General features: G+C 47.5%; 1 protein-coding gene across 1 annotated transcript in view; it reads left to right on the top strand.

The window, feature by feature from the left end:
• NXNL2 (nucleoredoxin like 2) overlaps nt 1–13,364 on the top strand; it is a 50,702-nt gene extending 37,338 nt beyond the window's left edge. The window contains exon 2 of the mRNA XM_025360206.1: nt 13,093–13,364. Coding sequence (XP_025215991.1) covers nt 13,093–13,228 — 136 coding nt within the window. The 3' untranslated portion in view covers nt 13,229–13,364. The remainder of the gene's footprint in view (nt 1–13,092) is intronic.
• The last annotated feature ends 6,334 nt before the right edge of the window (nt 13,365–19,698 follow it).

Here is a 19,698-nt window from a genome sequence, read left to right on the forward strand (position 1 = left end):
GTTTTGTTTTGTTTTGTTTTTTGAGATGGAGTCTCACTCTGTCGCCTAGGCTAGAGTGCAGTGGAGGGATCTTGGTTCCTGGGTTCAAATGATCCTTCTGCCTCAGCCTCCCGAGGAGCTGGGATTACAGGAGTGTATCACCATGCCTGGTTAATTTTTGTATTTTTAGTACAGACAGGATTTCACCATGTTGGCCAGGCTGGTCTTGAACTCCTGACCTCAGGTGATCCACCTGAGTTGGCCTCCCAAAGTGCTGGGATTACAGGTGTGAGCCACTGGTGCCAGGTCCCCGATACTGTTTTGATGCCTCCCCTCCCCTCCCCTCCCCTCCCCTCCCCTTCCCTTTCCTTTCCTTTCCTGGAGTCTTGCTTGGTTGCCCAGGCTGGAGTGCAGTGGTGTGATCTTAGCTAACTGCAATTTTTACCTCCTGGGTTCAAGCGATTCTCTAGCTTCAGCCTCCTGCGTATCTGGGACTACAGGTGCGTGCCACCATGCCAGACTAATTGTTGTATTTTTAGTAGAGATGGGGTTTCACCATGTTGTCCAGGCTGGTCTCAAACTTTCAGGTGATCCACCCACCTCGGCCTCCCAAAGTGCTGGGATTACATGTGTGAGCCACGCGCCTGGCCCTGTTTTGATGCTTTCGAATGATCAGAGCTTGGAGTTATAGGTGCTTTGGAAGATGCCTCCACTGTGTAGGAAGAATGTTGAGGCCTGTACATGGGAAAATCTTAAAGATCTTAATAATCTTAAAGCTAGTTGGCAGAATCAGAACTGATGTTTTATTTTTCTGTTGAAATTCCCTTTCTCTCCTACCACAATTTGGCTCTGGTAACCGTGCTGCGCGTGTGGAGTGGGCAGGGAACCTTGTGATTCCACCGTTGCTATGGAAAGAGCTCCTGTTTCCAAGCAAGGGTTGAATTAAACTCAATGGCAAGTTCCTGTGTCAGTGGGTTTAGTCCAGTCCTGTGTAATTCACCAAGGGTTTTGCTCCATCAGGAGGAGGGGCCCAGTCCCACCATGAGGCCTTGAACACCTGGGGGCATCTCACTGGGCAACACCTGGGGGCATCTCACTGTACATTCCCACATACAGGCCTTTGAAAGAAAAGAAAAGAAAAAGAAAAGAAAGCATCAAAGAAAGGAAAGCAGGCCAGTCCTCCTCAGAATTGTGCCTTGCCCATTTAAAGTCTCCACCAGAGACCTTCAGCCAGGAGAGGCAGGACCACATCTATTCAGAGAAACATTTCCATCATCAGAGGGCACGCAGGGAGGGGGTGGAAACATAACTCGGTTACAGGGTGCCCGACTTTGAGTCCTGGCCACACAGGGTCCATGTTTATCTCTTCCTTACAGACTTAAGTGGCCTCTGGTCCCCAAACAAATGAAGAAGGTGAGTAGGTGTCCCAAGGCTGAGGAGCATGTGCCCCGAGAAGGCAGTTTCTCCCTCCCTCAGTCTCCCATAGCCCACCTCCAGACAGATGCATCTGTAGCACTAGAACCTTTAACACTTTTGGTAGCGTTGTTTCTGGGGCATGCACTCATTCATTCACTCTGTTGTATTATGGGGGGCCTTCTCTATCCCAGCCCTTGTGCCTGCTCTTGGGACACACATGTTCTGACTCTGTGGATGAGTGGAGTAGATCCTAGCTGGGGACAGCTCCTAGGGCCCTCCTGCAAACCCCTGTTCGGCCTCCCACCCACAGCAGGAAACAAGCCTGAAATGGGCCATGGGGGAGTATTCACAGAGCAGAAATCAGAAGACACTTCTAAGTGGCAGCTCCTCCTGCAACTGGATGTTAAACACGCACAGCACATCTGCAGGTAGTCACACATGTGACAAGTGACAGGCATTTGGAGATGCCCTTGGACCGGGTGAGCCGTGCCCCCACTAGGCGACATGCTCAGCAGTGGAAGCTCCTTCCGGCTGGAAGGAGTGGCCAACTCTGGCAAACCACAGGCGATTGCCCTGTGCCGCAACCTGGGTGTTGGGAGGTGAAGGGGGATCATGAGCTTCCCTCCGAGGTGAGGCTGAACTTTGCTTTAATGACGGACACCTTAGATCTCCATCCTCCGTGTCACCCTAGTGGTATCTGAGTTAGGAGAAGGAAGCCCAGCACTTTGACGGCACCCTCAATATTCTTCTTTAGTTCTCCTGGTGAAGAGGCGCCCAAAACAGAGATGGATTTAAATCAAGTGTGGCTGGGATGTGCTCACAGGCTGGTGCTATAAGCCTCAGTCTGTGTCCACAGGAGGCCATTGTGCAGAGACTTTGGTGCCAGCACTGCAGCCTCTGTTCTGCACTGTTGAAATTGGCACCCTGTGTGGGCCTCGATAATCTTGCTCGTTCCCATTAAAATGTCCAGTTAATATTGCCTGAAGGGCAGAGTTACCTGTGGACCAGGGAGTTCCCATGTGAGGAGCAATTACTAGCTTGCTATTGAACATTAATGGAAATTGTTCCTATGATTGATTGAAGGACATAAAATAGTCAATTTTTTTTTTTTTTTTTCAGACAAGGTCTTGCTCTGTCACCAAGGCTGGAGTGCAGTGGTGAAATCTCAGCTCACTGCAGCCTCTACCTCCTCGGCTCAAGCAATCCTCCTACATAAGCCTCCCAGATAGCTGGGGCTATAGGTGTGCACCACCACGCCCAGCTAATTTTTGTATTTTTTGCTCAGCCTTCCAAAGTGCTGGGATTACAGGCATGAGTCATTGTACCTGGCCATATAGTAGTCTTGAAATGTGAAATACTCAATGTCTTGGGTGATATTGGTGAGGTGCTGTAACAGAGATCGGTGCCCCAAAGAGTTCCATAATAAAATGGAAATGTTTTATGTAGTATCATCACACTGGCGGATTGAACAGAGTTACTCATTGCACTCAAGAACAGGTAGTCGAATGCATGGAAATGGTAGACTGGTGGTTGCCAAGAGCAGGGGGAGGGGAAATGGGGCATGGTTTTTAGTGGGTATGAAAATGTTCTGGAGATGGGTTGCCCAACAGTGTGACTGGTGGTTGCCAAGAGCAGGGGGAGGGGAAATGGGGCATGGTTTTTAGTGGGTATGAAAATGTTCTGGAGATGGGTTGCCCAACAGTGAAGACATACTGACCACTGCTGAACTGTACACTAAACTGTTTAGCATGGTATTACATTATGAGCATTTTGCCACAATTTTAAAAAAGATCTGTATAGACAGTTCTCCAAAGAAAATATACAAGTGGTCAAAAAGTATGTGAAGAGGTGCTAAACGTTAGTAGTTATCAAAAAAATGCAAATCCAAACACCGTGAGATACCACCTCCCTGCCACTAGCATGGCTAGAATGAGAAAGACTATTAATAACAAGTATTGGTGAGGATGTGGAGCCTCTGGAACATCTGTATTCCTGCTGGGATTGTAACATGGTGAGACCTCTTTGTAAAACAGTTTAGTGGTTTCTTTAAGAAGTTAAATGTTTTCATATGGTCCAGCAATTCCATATATATATATATATATATATATATATATATATATATATATATATATGCCTTTCTGGGGCATATATACAAATGTTCCTAGCAGTGTTATTCACCATTGTTAAATACTGGAAGCAAGCCATATGTCTGTCAATTGATGAATGGATACACAAATGTGGTATCATACTGTAAACCAAAGAGTATCTGAGACAAGTCTCAATCAATTTAGGAAGTTTATTTTGCCAAGGTTAAGGACATGCCTGTGACACAGCCTCAGGAGGTCCCGATGACATATGCTCAAGGTGGTCAGGACACAGCTTAGTTTTACACATTTTAGGGAGACATGAGACATCAATCAATATATGTACGGTGTACATTGGTTTGGTCCAGAAAGGTGGGACAACTCGAAGCAGGGAGGGAGCTTCTAGGTCATAGGTACATAACAGGCAAACGATTGCATTCTTTCGAGTTTCTGATTAGTTGTTCCAAAGGAAGCAATTAGATGTGCATTTATGTCAGTGTGCAGAGAGTTGACATTAAGCTCTGTCTGTCCTTCGTCCACAGGAATTTTAGTAAGAAATAGAGCAGTGGAGATTTTGAGGCGGGAGCTTCCTTATACAGCATATTTGGGGCTGGATCCTTAGGAAGAGGATTTTTAGCTGATCTGAGTAGAGGGAAGGAGCCAGCTTGTGGGGGAGAGGAATGTTTTCCAGACTTGAACAGATTTTTGCAAAGACTGGAAACTTGCAGAGGGCCAGGGACGGGGGATCCTGGCAGAGGCCCGGTGGTCTGAACACATGTGTTTGCAGATGTAGGGCCTGTCCCCTGCCATCCTGAGGGCATAACTCTAAGGACAGTGCTGTTTTTCCAAAGGGCACATGTTGCATAACTTGCTTTAAATCATTTCTTTTTGTAGGACTCTTTGATTTAGAAACCACATTTTCAAGCTTAAAAGGAGGTCATTAAAAGATCTGGCATTAAGCTCACCCTCCCCTTCTTATTCCTTTGATGCCATTGCTGTGAATTAGGTGAGGGAAAGATACTGAAGAGGAGTTGGACACCCTGAGAGTGCAGCTGTTCTCCCGCCGCACCACCCCAGTCCTGCATTCTGCGAGTCTTTGCTCATCAACCATGTGCTGGAACCATGTGGCTCAGCAGTCCTACTGCTGGGTATGTACCCGAAAGAAAGGAAAAGGAAACCAGTATATTGAAGAGATATCTGCACCCCCCTATCTACTGCAGCACTGTTCACAACAGCCAAGATTTGGAAGCATCCTAAGTGTCCATCAACAGATGAATGGATAAAGAAAACGTGGTACATAAAAACATGGTACATAAACACAATGGAGTACTCCAGCCTTTAAAAAAATGAGATTCTGTCATTTGCAATAATATAGATGGGACTGGAGGCCCTTATGTTAAGTGAAATAAGCCAGGCACAGAAAGACAAACATCACATGTTCTCACTTATTTGTGGGATCTAACGATCAAAACAATTGAACTTTTGGACATAGAATGGAAGGTTGATTACCAGAAGCTGGAATGGGTAGTGGGGTTGGGGGGAAGGTGGGAATGATTAATGGGTACAAAAAAATACAAAGAATAAATAAGACCTAATCTTTGATAGCAGAGCAGTGTGACTACCGTCAATAATCATTTGATTGTACATTTAAAAATAACTATAACTATGATTGCATTGTTTGTAACACAAAAGATAAATGCCTGAAGGGATGAATACTCCGATTCTTCCTGATGTGATTATTACGCATTGCATGCCTGTATCAAAACATCTCATGTACCCCATAAATATATGCACCTACTATGTACCCACAAAAACTAAAGATAAAAAAATTAGGCCAGGCATGGTGGCTCACGCTTGTAATCCCAGCACTTTGGGAGGCTGAGGCGGGTCAATCACAAGGTCAGGAGTTCGAGATCAGCCTGGTCAACACGGTGAAATACCCTCTCTACTAAAAAATACAAAAGATTAGTTGGGTGTGGTGGCATGCGCCTGTAATCCCAGCTACTTGGGAGGCTGAGGCAGGAGAATTGCTTGAGCCGGGGAGGCGGAGGTTGCAGTGAGCTGAGATTGTGCTACTCAACTTCAGCCTGGGCCGCAGAGCGAGACTCCGTCTCGGAAACAAACAAAAAAACCAACCAAACAAAATATTGAAAAACACAAACAAAAACCCAATGCGCTAGACCCTCCCGACACGTGAGCCCACAGCGATGGACCTAGACTTCTCAAGATTTCTCTACTCCTTTTATACCCGGTTCAACAGGTGGCTGTTTCTTTCTCATTTGGAGGCTCACACCTATGTGGTGGCCTTGGACCCCCAGCTCCCACGTGGGCCAGGTTTCCCCGTGACCTCCAAGGCCTTCCGAGTTCTCCCTGTGCAGGGTGAGCAAAGAGCTTGTCTGCTGAAGATAAAGACTCTCAGGGGTGCTTGCTGAAGGAAGGAGAGAGACCTCCAGTTTGCCAGCAGGTGACAAGGGAGACATGTCTGCTCTCCTTAGGGGAGAAGGGGAAGAGCAAGAATGGCCAATGGAGGTGCAGGAGGGGCAGCTATTCCTTGGGGCCCACAGGCCTGGAAGGATGCTCCTGAACTTGTGTCTTCTTGGCTGGGACTGCTCCCTTCCCCACCAGCCCCGCAAAGGGAAAGGGCAGAGCTTGTTTTCCTGGGACTATGGGGTAGACTAGAGGCAGCCTGTGGCCGGGAGGTCGGCCGTGCTTTCCTCTGGGTTCTCTGGGACGTAGGAGCCTGAGCACCAGACACTGCCCCTGCCATGTTCCTGCCTGAGTGTCTCCATGAAGTGCTTCTTCTCGGCCATGCTTAAGGGGCTTCAACACTGTGTTCCCTGCAGCCTTATCGCCAACTGGGGTGAGCCATCCCCCATAGAGTGGTAGGTAGGGGGATCCCAGCTCCCATCCCCCAAGCTCCAGGCTACTGCTTATGGCTTCCCTCAAGGTAGAGGGTGAGGGAGGGTCCTTGCAAAGTGTCCCGGCCATGAGGAGCAGAGGGGAGGCAGGGGAGTGGGGTGCCTGTTTTGAAACAGGTTGAAGCACACACAGCTGCCATCCAGAGAGGGAGGTCTGTCAGAGCCCCAGACAAGTGAGAGGGGTAAAGTGCGTGGATTGCTGAACAATTCTCAGCATTAGGAAGAGGAATTAGCTCCCTGATTCCTTTCCTGGATGCTTATTTCTACTGCTCATGGATGGGGAGTGTGTGTTTGTGGCTGGGGGCGGCATGAGACCATCAGGTGTTTGTGGTGCACCCCTAGGCAGGGGTTCAGACAGCCCTGCACAGACAATGGACACGGTGGTCTCTGTCCCAGGTGAGCATCTCTACGGTCCTAAGAGAAGTGCCAGCTCAGGCTGCCTCACATGATACCACAGGCTGGGCGCTCAAGTGGCAGCCATTCATTCTCTCACTGTTCTGGAGGCTGAAGTCTGAGATCAAGGTGCTGGCAAACCTGGTTTCTGATGAAGGCCTGCTTCCTGGCTTGTGGACACTGTGTCCTCACATGGCCTTTCCCTTTGTGCTTATGTGTAGAGAGAGAGAGAGAGAGAGAGAGAGAGAAGAGCAAGCAAGTGCGGCACCATGCATCTCTTCCTCTTCTTCTAAGCATGCATCATCATATTGAATCAGGGACTCACTTATGACCTTATTTCAAAAGTGTGAGTCCCTGATCCAGTATGTCCTTCCAAGGGCCATTCCAAGCCATATTGGGGTTTAGAGCATCAACATATGAACTATGGGCACATGATCCTGTCCATAACAAGAACCCTGGGTGGCTGGGAGTCATCAATGCTTAGAAACCCTGGGTCCAGCAGTGGGTCCGGCAGCAAGAAGCCACTGTTGGAACTGCTGTGTCCTGCTGTGGGACCCGCCCATAGGCACAGGCCCCGCCATTGTATTCAGTCCTCATGGAACTCTGTGTCCAGTGTCTTCACGGTGGAGAAATTGGGAAGGCTTCATGTGAAATGACTGTGAATTTGGGAAATGTCGCTAGGAAAACAAGAGCAGGGTGGTAGAGAGCACCCCTGGCAATGTTCTCAAGCCTACACAGTGCAGGTGCTGTTAATCTCCAAGAGAAAATGGGGTTCCATCACAACCAAAATAACTGGACTTAGGATAAGAGACACCTGTCCTCAAGGCGAGGGTTCCCGGAACCCAGGTGGACTGCGCTGGATCCCAGGTGGAGACGGGCACAGCGGCTCCCAGGGGTACAAATCTCCCTTGCCTGAAGCAGTCCCTGCTGGTCCTGGAGTGGTCCGTGCTGCCTGTCCAGGATCTTTGTAGTTGGACAAATGTGTGAATTTGGATACAAATAATGCAGAAAAACAGGTATCTACTGATCTGGCTTCTTTCTTTCTTTTTAGTAATAGAATTTATTTGGTAATCAGTTACTTATCAATTACAGGACATTTGGGAAATAAGCATAATCTGCCACCCGCCACTCAGGACTGGCTGTTGCCGCTGGCTGCCTATTTTCTCTTCCTTCCGGCTGGATTTCAAGTTGGGAAGTAAGGTCCGGCTGGTCTGCTGGGAGCCGCCGGCCAGGCCTACCAGCTGCTCCACACTGCCCCCTCGTGGTCATCCGCTAGGCCGCCGGCCCCGGCCTCCGGAAGGCTGGACGCTCAGCCCCATTTCCTGACTTTCTTAGGAGGCAGGAACTGGTGGAGAAGTTCAGCCTCGACTGGGGCTCAGACATTGTCCACAGGCCTTTCTGACCCACCTGGACTCCATGCAGGGAACTGATTCACGGGGAAAGGGCTGGCCACGTTCGGGGATGCCCAGACCATCTGAGGAGCAGTGGACGGAGCAGGGGACCTTGAAGTTGGAGATCTAGGCACTGGTGGGCAGCCTACATCTATGTCTATGTGACAGCCACTCTGCTCCCCGCCCAGGAACTTGCAAAGGATGAACCAGACATGGGGATCACAGGAAAGGCTAGATTTCCTGCTGATTAAGGGGGTGGGTGGTCAGAATACCAAAGTATGGGGGCTTGCTGGCCAATGCAAAACATTTGTCCTCCCAGAGGCACACTGGTGGCCTCTCTGCCCTTTCCTCCTGTCCTCACTACCCCACTATGCCTCCTGTCCTCACTACCCCACTGATGCTGCCTTTCCTAACTTGAGGCTCTGACACCGCAGCATGTGGTTTGACTGATCTTGACTTTCTCAGCAGGAGATGGAACTCAGCTAAACATGGCTCTCTTGGTTGCCTGAGGCCCCTGCAATCCGGAGTGCCTGAAGGACAGGGGGCTTCGTGACCTCTTCTAGCTACAAGGCCCACGGGGTGGAGTCAGGTGTGGCCTGACCAGGGATCGGGTGCTGTGGCAGAACTAATTTCTGCAGCTTCAGAGCTGGTTCCTTGCTGGGACAGATGCCCACCTGGCAGCAGCTGGTCACAGAGGTAGCTTTGGTCCCCATTGTGTTTGTTCAAGTCCAGTGGAGGTGGGGCTGGTCGTGACAGCCTCCTGATGCTTAAGCCAAACTCTCAGAATGAAGTCTTCTTCCTGCTGTTGCATGCCCTCCGTGGAGGGCCATTGCACTCCAGCCTGGGCAACAGAGCAAGACCAAGACCAGGGCCAAGGAGACAGAATATGCTGCTGGCTAGGCTTGGGCCGCACACCTCTTTCCTAGGGCTGGAGTTAGCAGCTCCTTCCCCAGAATCTTATGACTGCAAGTCAAGCGAACAATAGACTCCTCAATGAAAACCTGAGGTGAGAGAAGTGGGTGAGTGGGTGATGCAGGATGGCCCCAAACCAATGTCCACCACATGGCTGTCTCTTAACCTTCTGAGGGCCAGTAGCCAAATGAATCCAAAAATCATGGGTGGGCGTGGTGGCTCATGCCTGAAATCCCAGCACTTTGGGAAGCCGAGGAGGGTGGATCACGAGGTCAGGAGATCGAGACCATCCTGGCTAACACGGTGAAATCCCATGTCTACTAAAAAAAAAAAAAAAAAAATTTGCCGGGCATGGTGGCACACGCCTGTAGTCCCAGCTACTCAGGAGGCTGAAGCAGGAGAATCGCTTGAAACTGGGAGGCAAAGATTGCAGTGAGCCAAGATCACGCCATTGTATTCCAGCCTGGGCAACAGAGCAAGACTCCATCTTAAAAAAATAAAATAATAATAATAATAATAATAATTTCTTTTTTTTTTTTTTGAGATGGAGTTTCATTCTTGTTGCCCAAGCTAGAGTGCAATGGTGCGATCTCAGCTCACTATAACCTCTGTCTCCCGAGTTCAAGTGATTCTCCTTCCTCAGCCTCCCAAGTAGCTGGGATTATAGGCACCAGCCTCCACGCCCAGCTAATTTTTGTTGTATTTTTAGTAGAGATGGGATTTCACCATGTTGGCCAGGCTCGTGTCGAACTCCTGACCTCAGGAGATCCACCTGCCTCGGTCTCCCAAAGTGCTGGGATTTCCTTGCCTGGCCAAAAATGATCATTTCTTTCCCACTAAATTTAAAGAAGATAGATGTCAGCCAACAGTGGTGGGAGTTTGTCTCTCTTTTTTTCCCCCTTCTTGTTAAATTTTAAAGAGATTTTATATTTTACTTTTTTAACTTGTTTTTGAAATAAGTTGGAACTTACAGTTGCAAAAACAGTACACAAATTTTCTGTATGCCTTATCCCAGTTTCCCCAGTGTTCACACCTCACATAATTATGTTAAGATAGTCAATCCCAGGGACTTAGCATTGATGCAGTACTGTAAACAAATCCACCCATCCTCTTCAAATTTCATCCATGGTCCCACTGATGCCTTTATCTGATTCAGGACCCAGTCCAATATCTCATGCTGTATTTAAGTCATCAAATGTCCTTGGTCTCTTTTAGTCTGGAACAACTTTTCTTTGTCTCTAATGACCTTTAGACTTTTGAAGAGTACTGGCCATGACTTTGTGGCTCATTCCTCCTGATTAAATGTAGCTTATGCTTTTTTTTTTTTTTTTGTAAGAATATCATAAGAGTGACATGGTGTCCTCCTCAGTGCATGGTATCAGAGGGCACCTAAGGCCAGTATGTGGCATGACTGATGATGCTAATCCCGCTCACCTGGTGAAGGTGCTGTCTGCAGCTTTCTCTTCTGGACAGTTGCTATTTTCCCCTATGTAATTAATCTGTGTCTCCACACTGGCCTTTTCATGCACTGACTCACAGTGTCTGCCAAGTTAAGTCTTTTAGCTGCTGTCCCAGCCACTGTCTTGGAAGAAGCTTCTGTCTGCAGGCACCCACTGCAGGAAATGGGTGAAGCCTAACTGGAGCTGCACTGAAACCAAGAGGACAAAACCGGCTGGGGGTCCACATGGAGTTCCTCATCAATAACCTCCAGCACCAGCTTACCCAAAGACAAAGGCAATGCTACCACTTTTCGGGGGAGTTTGGCAATAGTGAATATGAGTAATTTCAAATGAAGCAACCACTTTTTTTTTTTTTGGATGGAGTTTTGCTCTTGTTGCCCAGGCGGCAGGAGTGCAATGGTGCGATCTCGGCTCACCACAACTAATCCCAGCACTTTGGGAGGCTGAGGCGGGTGGATCACGAGGTCAGGAGATTGAGACCATCCTGGCTAACATGGTGAAATCTTGTCTCTACTAAAAATACAAAAAATTCTCATGCCTGTAATCCCAGCACTTTAGGGGTTTGAGGTGGGCGGATCACGAGGTCAGGAGATCGAGACCATCCTGGCTAACATGGTGAAACCCCGTCTCTACTAAAAATACAAAAAAAAAAATCAGCTGAGCGTGGTGGCGGGTGCCTGTAGTCCCAGCTACTCGGGAGGCTGAGGTAGGAGAATGGTGTCAACTTGGGAAGTGGAGCTTGCAGTGAGCCGAGATTGTACCACTGCACTCCAGCCTGGGTGACAGAGCGAGACTCTGTCCCCAAAAAAACAAAAAACAAAAAATTAGCTGGGTGTGGTGGTGGGCGCCTGTAGTCCCAGCTACTCGGGAGGCTGAGGCAGGAGAATGGTGTGAACCTGGAAGGCGGAGCTTGCAGTGAGCTGAAATTGCACCACTGCACTCCAGCCTGGGTGACACAACGAGACTCTGTCTCAAAAAAAAAAAAAAAAAAAAGAAGAAGAAGTCTAAGTGGGGAGATTGCACCATTAGCAAGTGTTATGCATCATTTGCTGCATAGCAAAATATCTTAAAACTTAGAGGCTTAAAACAATTCCTTCCTTCCTCCCTCCCTCCCTCCCTCCCTCCCTCCCTCCCTCCCTCCCTCTCACCCTCCCTTCCTCCCTTCTTCTTTCTCTCCCTCCCTCTCTCTCTCTTTCTCTCTTCCTTTCTGTCTTCTTTCTTTCTTCTTTTGACAATCTTGCTCTGTCACCCAGGCTGGAGTACAGTGGCACAATCTTGGCTCACTGCAACCTCCACCTCCCGGGTTCAAGCAATTCTTGTGCCTTAGCCTCCTGAGTAGCTGGGATTACAGATATGCGCCCCATACCGGGCTAATTTTTGTATTTTTAGTAGAGATGGGGTTTTGCCATGTTGGCCAGGCTGGTCTCAAACTCCTGACCTCAAGTGATCCTCCCGCCTTGGCGTCCCAAAGTGCTGGAATTACAGGTATGAGCCATTGAACCTGGCCCAACGATACCCATTTTCTTTGGTTTACTAGTCTAGGAGTTGGCTGGGCATTTCTTCTAGTTTGGGCCAGCTTGATGGTCTCTACTGGACAATTCCATGTGTCTGTGACCAGTGGGCAGCCAGGCAGCTAAGGCACCTTGATGCTGCTCTCTGTGGCTTCTTATCCCCTGGCATGCCCAGCTGGGCTCATTCCCACGGTGGTTTTGGGGTTCCAAGCCTGTGCAGCACTGTTCAAGTCTCTGCTGCTGCTGCATTTGTTACTGCTGCACTGCAAATGTGGACGAAAGCCCTAATGCCTGGCATGCTCATGGAGACCCGCTCAGTGTTATCTTCTTGGTTCCTTTGGAATATCAGGGTTCACTCTGTCACCAGGGCACAACTTCCAAGAGTGAGAGGGAATGTTCTCTGAATTCCCCCGATCCATAGCTCACTTTCTTAGGTCTGAGCAGGAATAATGGTATTTGATGCTGCATGGTAATCTGGCCCTAAAATGGATTTCCATCACCCCACTGGTCTCTGGTCAGCATCTGAGGGGTCTGACTGTTCACAGGTGACTCCACCCTACACAGACACCCCCACTTTGGGGGTATGAAATCTTGGGATGGTGCTGAGATGGTGCTGCTCTGATGTTTTGGGATGAAAGCTAGACTTTGGTCATGGTGGTGGTGGTTTATCATTGCTGTGGATTGAATTGTGTCCTGCATTTATCAAATTCATATGTTGAAGCCCGCATGCCCAATGTGATTGTGTCTGCAGACAAGGTCTGTAGGATGCAATTAGGGTTAAATGTGTCACAGGGTAGGCCCTAATCTAATATGACTGTGGTCTTATAAGGAGAGGAAGAGAAAGAGCTTCTTTTCTCTCCACCATGTGAGAACACACTGAGAAGGCAGTTGTCTGCAAGCCAGGAACAGAGCCCTTGCCAGGAACCAAATCAGCTGACACCTTGATGTGGACTTCCCCACCTCTAGAACTATGAGGATGTAATTTTCTTTTATCTGTAAGCCACTCAGTCAGTGGTATTTTGTTTCAGCAGCCTGAGCCAACTAATACATGCGGCCACCTTCTCTCCATGCCTGCACTTTCTGTTCCAAGCCATCTGGTGGGAGCAATCCAATTGCCTGCAGAATCATCTGAAAGCATCACTGGGAAGAAGCTGGTGGAACTAAGAAGCAATTCTTTAGCCTGACAGTCTGTTTTTAGTATTTCTAAATATGAAATCGCCTCAGAAGAAGCCAAGGGCTGTTGAGGTGATTTGCCCAAGGTCATACAACTCATCATTGACTGTGTTTGGAGTAAGGAAGTAATTAATTTTAAATGTAATTATGAGGGTGGGGCCTTAATCTGATAGGACCTGTGTCCTTATAAGAACAGGAAGTGTGTGCGTTCACCGAGAAAAAACCATGCAAGGACACAACAAGAAGGCGGCTGTCTGCAAGCCAGGAAGAGAGCTCTGCCTAGAAACTAATCCTGCCGGGCATCTTAATCTTGGAATTCCAGCCTCCAGAACTGTGAGAAATAAATGTCTGTTGTTTAAACTACTCAGCCTATGGTATTTTGTTATGACAGCCTGAACGAACAAATACAGTCATCTAATGTCCACAGAGAAAAAACACGTGTGAGGCGAAGAAACCATCCACTCAGGGAGGATCAGTCATCATTCCTCCTGAGTCTGAGCCATCTGAGCTATCAGCTCAAGTTCCTAGAGGCTCTAATGTTGTACCCGAGCGAGTTAGAGAAACGCTACACTTTAAGATGAATTTAAGAGTCCTTTATTAGCTGGCGACCGAGAGACGGCTAATGCTTGAAATTCTCTTGGCCCCGAGGAAGGGGCTCGATTTTTATACTTCAGTTTAGGAAGGGGAGGGGAGTTCAGTTGCAACAATTTTACAGAAGTAAAAACATGCAAAAAAATTAAAAAGACGAATGGTTACAGAGAAACAAGCAGTTCCAGGTGCAGGGGCTCCGAATCTTTCATAAGATGTTAGATATGGGGGCTCTGCTGGACACAAGCTCAAGGCTTTATGGTGTTATCTCTTGAGCAAAATCCTGGGAACATGTACATTGCTTGCTTCAGTACCTTATCAGTTAATTGGTCTCTTTGATATGTTGAGAGTCTGCTTACACAAGTTAACTCCTTGAGGAAGCGGGTGGGTAAGGAGTCCTTGATGTCTTGTAGATGAAGGAGCCAAATGGAGTTTGTCTGGCTTTCTCAGCTAAGGGAGAGCTTATTCATGTGGAAACAAGGCTAGGTGATTAAGGGAGAAAGGGAGAGTCTAAAAACAAAGTTAGTAAAAATAAGCTTAGGTATTACACTAAGGACAGGGGAGTTCACCTGTGGCTAGTCTCCTGAGCTACAATGAGGTATGGGGTGTGGATGTGTATTTTCTCCTGTTGCATTTCTGTTTTTTTTTTTTTTTTTTTGAGATGAAGTCTCACTGTGACGCCCAGGCTGGAGTGCAGTTGCACGATCTGGACTCACTGCAATCTCCACCTCTTGAGTTCAAGCAATTCTTCTGCCTCAGCCTCCTGAGTAGCTGGAATTACAGGCGCACGCCACCATGCCTAGCTAATTTTTGTATTTTTAATAGAGACGGGGTTTTACCATGGTGGCCAGGCTGGCCTAAACTCCTGACCTCAAGTGATCTGCCTTCCTCGGCCTCCCGAAGTGTTGGGATTACAGGCATGAGCCACCACGCCTGCCTCTCCTGTTGTATTTCTAAGTCAGTTCAGAAGTGCGTCCTGATGAAGAGGGTGAAGGATTAGAGGCAACAACTTTAGCTCTATTTGAAGTCTTAACTCATGACATCTCATTTCTGAATGGTGAGACACAAAGATCACCGCCTACATGTCATTAAGCACAGAACCCTTGATAAATTAACGAGAAAGCACATTCTCACTTCATTTTATGAAGTCTAGGTTATGTAGCTATGTCCCTTCTCACATATATGTACATTAGAAGTAAAGACACACCCCAGCAAGTCAACTCAGTTTTCCATGGAGAAATTATTTTCTTAAGTTTTTTTTTGAGCCAGACACACCAATAATACCAGACAGAGCTGAAATTCTGCCATCATTGTCTTGGAAAATGGTCAATTCTGTGCACTTATCCTGGATGATTTCTTTTCCCCGAGAAGTGATTTTAACATTCTCTTGAATCCAGACAAACATGTAATGATTATATGTAGCATTTTCTCCAGAAACCATGCTTATTTTCACCACTGGGAATTACATTTCTTGGACTTTTGTGGCACAGTTTCCCTGAATGTGTTCCAGTCATGTGCATAAACACAGCAGCAGTGTGTTACAAACAAATTCTACTCCTTGCCAAGTGTCCAGGAATCCCAAAAGCAAATATTTCCTAGTATTGCTTAGGAGAGTAAAAAAGGAGTAATGAAAGTGAAGACATTTATATTTGAATTGATACCACATTTGACAATAAATTTCTCCCGGCAGTGAAGACTGGACAGGACTTGAATGGAAGGCCCCTCTCACCTTTCCCCTTCTACCTGAATTTTGTACTTGTCTCCAAGGGTTTGCCTGCACCTGTCCTCTGGAAGTCCTACCCTCCAGCCTTGGTTATTTATTGCATCACATTCACCACCAATTGCTACCCTACTTCTTTCTGCCCTTTCATAGGCCAGACATTGGTTTGTTCATCCATTGGGAATATTTATTTATTAAAATCAATAAATACATATTTATCAATGCAAAACATACTTATTCAAAGAATCAAACAGAACTGAAAATCTCACAATGAAAAGAATAAGTCCCCTTGCCCCTCCCCAAGGTCCCCCAGCCCAGCTTCTCAGAGTCACTCACTTTTAAACTTCTTAGCAGTTTCTTCTGGTAGTCACCTCCATAGCTTTTAGCCAGTATGCTCATATAATTACTTCTTAATTTGATCAATTTTAGAAAGTAATTGTGAAATGATTTTCTGTAATGACAAATTTTCTTGACTCACGTTTTTGTCTTCTCTCATGTCTTATCATACAGTTGAATCAATAATCAATATTTTGATTACTAGGATAGCTATTTACATATTGTTCACTGAGGCCCCAAGAGGTGAATACACAATGTGTCAATTTCCTGTTTTGTGGAGCTTTTTGTTTCTTCCAGAGTTTTTAATTGCCTCATTTTTCACTTGTATATTTTCTAGTCACATATTTTTGTTAATGTTCAATTTTTATAATTTGTTCTACTAGGTTTCTCCCTTTCCCCAAGAGCCTTCCCTTCTGCATACTTCTATAAACCCATCACATCTGGGTTGCTTGCTGTCTAGGTCTGTGGCACATTTCTCACCCTGGAGCTGCTTCTTACTCTCCTGGGTGGGGCCTACCGTTTCTTTGCTTCCTCGTCTTCCTAATGTTACTGGAGATTATTTTCAGTAGCTACTTAAGGAAGGATCAAGAAAGGTCAATTTTATGAATCTTTATATGTATGAGAATTTCTTTAGTCTGTCTTTACGTGTGACGAACACTTTGCTGAATGTATAATTTCAGGCTGAAAATAATTTTCCCTTGGAGTTTTTTAGGTATGAGTGTCTTCAGGAAGATAGGAGGAAACATAACATCTTCACTGACGATGAGGTGGTACGTGAAGGCCTTAACTTTAAAGTTAAAGATTTAAAGATGCCCCTAGTTCCACCTCCTTTATACAACCCAGTCACCTGTTTGCTTAACACTGAGCCAGTGCTTAGTGCTTCACAGTGGCCATTCTTTACAGGCTGGAGGGTCTTTGTCTAGGTGGTTTGTGTCTATCAGTACATCCAAATATCTTTCCCTTTATAAAAAAGAGTGTTTTGTCATTTTCTTAGCAGGGTTTTTTGTTGTTGTTAATTTTTTGGTTAAAAGATAGCCGCCCCTACTCTCCAACTTGTGGTTGTCTTTCCTTTCTTTCTTTTTTTTTTTTTTTTTGAGACGGAGTCTTGCTCTGTAGCCCAGGCTGGAGTGCAGTGGCCGGATCTCAGCTCACTGCAAGCTCCGCCTCCCGGGTTCACGCCATTCTCCGGCCTCAGCCTCCTGAGTAGCTGGGACTACAGGCGCCCGCAACCTCGCCCGGCTATTTTTTGTATTTCTTAGTAGAGACGGGGTTTCACCGTGTTAGCCAGGATGGTCTCGATCTCCTGACCTCGTGATCCACCCATCTCGGCCTCCCAAAGTGCTGGGATTACAGGCTTGAGCCACCGCGCCCGGCCTGTCTTTCCTTTCAAATTGGAATGACTCATCTATTTCTCAATAGATCTGAAGGACTGACTCAGGTCGTGTTTTCTTCTTCAGTTTTGCTGGCAGCCAGCCACGGTTGGGTGCCAACAGCACAGGGTGACACTGAGGCCAGGGCTGCAGGCTGTGTTTGGGTGAGGGCTGCGTGTTTCCTCTATAGAGCTGCAGTGGAGACAAGAGCCAAGACAAGGAAATTAAGGAGCAGCAGAGGAAGTGTGGGCATGAGGATGTGCTGCTGGTTGAATTCTAACTCTCTCAAGCACCCTCTTGGGTCCTTTCTGCCCAGTGATGGAGCCCAGGCACCAGGCTGGCATCAGGTCCCTGCCCACTGCTGAAGGAAGGGAGGGAAGGAGAATAAAACTTGGCCTGTGTGAAAGCATGAAAATCAATTATAATTTTGAATTTAGAAAACTAGGCTCTGACCCTTGAAAGACAGACCACCTTCAGAAAGATGCTTCACAAACAAATTTAGGATCCAGGCAGGGAACAGCCTTTCCTGTCACCAAAAATCCCCTGCAAGTTCATTTCCCTTCAAAACACAATTTCTGCAATCTTCTGCTTTTCCAGGCACACAAGCCAGTGCCTTAAGCTCCTGAGGTACATGGTAGAAGAGAACAAGGACAGTTGGCTCTGATCCCTATGTCCCTGAGTGTGTGGGTGGGCCACTGGTCCCCATATCCCCGTGCATGGATCAGGACCTGGTCTGGAGCATCCCTGGGTGTGCAGGGAGGGCTGGTCTCAGGGTTCCCCAGGTGTAGGTGGTGGGATCTTGTCCTTTTTTTGTGGTCATCCAGCAGGGTGTGCATTTGTTCAGGGTGAAACACAAGGTCCTCTCAGAACCTCTTCTTCACCATGAGGTGCCTGTGCAATGTCCCAGGCCAAACACAGCCTTTATGGGCTCTGAAGGATCCTCCATGGCCAGAGCCCCTGCTCTTGCTAGGTGTGTTGGGTCTGTGAAGATGTTTCCATATGGATTTCAGGCTGCTGAGCAGGTCTCTCGTATGCAGGCAGGAGACGGGGTTGGGGGTGGTCAAGAGAAGATAGGGACAGGTGGAGGTAGGGTACAGATGGAGATGATTAGTTTGGTGATCTTCAGTGGTCAGTGCACTAAAGATCATGGGAAAGGAACTGTTATGGCCTGAATGTTTGTGTCCCCTGAGATTCCTGTGCTGAAACTGAATCTCCAGTGTGATGGCATTAAGAGGCGGGGCCTGTGGGAGGGGATGAGGTCATGAGGGTAGAACTCTTGTGAATGAGACTAGTGTCTTCCTGAAAGAGACCCCAGAGAGCTGCCTCACCTCTTCTACCACGTAGTGAGAAGGTGCTGTCTCTGAGGAAGGAGCCTTCACCTGGCCAGACAACAAATCTGGTGCCTTGATCTTGGACTTCCCAGTCTGTAGAACTGTGAGAAATAAATTTTTGTTGTTTATCAACCACATAGTTTATGGTATTCCATGATAGCCACCCGAACAGACGAAGACAGGAACTAATACCACTCATTGGCTGAGCTTCCTCGAAGGAAGGACCCTGCCAGGGAGGTTGGTTGGTGGAATGGCAGGAGTGGCGTCAATCCTGCCCATTCTCTCCCAAAAGCCATGCAGACATACAGAAGTTTGTGGGTTTTAGGCCGGGCGCGGTGGCTCAAGCCTGTAATCCCAGCACTTTGGGGGGCCGAGATGGGCGAATCACGAGGTCAGGAGATCGAGACCATCCTGGCTAACATGGTGAAACCCTGTCTCTACTAAAAAATACAAAAAATTAGCCGGGTGAGGTGGTGGGTGCCTGTAGTCCCAGCTACTCGGGAGGCTGAGGCAGGAGAATGGCATAAACCTGGGAGGCGGAGCTTGCAGTGAGCTGAGATCCGGCCACTGCACTCTAGCCTGGGTGACAGAAGGAGACTCCGTCTCCAAAAAAAAAAAAAGTTTGTGGGTTTTGTGCAGAGGGGCCATGCTCTGTTTTTAAAAATTCTACTATTGATATACTTCAACAGGGTCCAGGGTGTCTCATGACCTTGTCTTTAAAGTCTTCAATAACGAATAAAGTGAATAGGAGCTGGCAGAACAATCCTTACCTCTCTCCTGACTGTGGAGGTCTTGTGGGTGGGAGATGACACATTTCTATACCATCCCTTTTCTGCCTACAGAAAATAGTGGCAAAAGATACCCAAGAACCTCACACAAAGGAAAGAGAGATTTGATCTGCATCTGTCTGCCCTGCTCGGCTGTAGGGCAGGGTGTCCTGGGCCTCAGTGTCTGCTCTATGCATGAGCAGGGAAGGCAACCAGCTGTAGGCAAGGGGATATCACCCTAGGAAAATGGGCCCTAATTCTGGATTTAGCCACAGTAGCTTGTGCTGCCTAGAATTCTCCTTTGCTCATGGCAGGTTGTGGTGTGTGTGTCCATGCCGGGACAGTGTAA

This window comes from Theropithecus gelada, chromosome 15 (genome assembly GCF_003255815.1).
Source record: "Theropithecus gelada isolate Dixy chromosome 15, Tgel_1.0, whole genome shotgun sequence".
Classification (NCBI taxonomy): domain Eukaryota; kingdom Metazoa; phylum Chordata; class Mammalia; order Primates; family Cercopithecidae; genus Theropithecus; species Theropithecus gelada.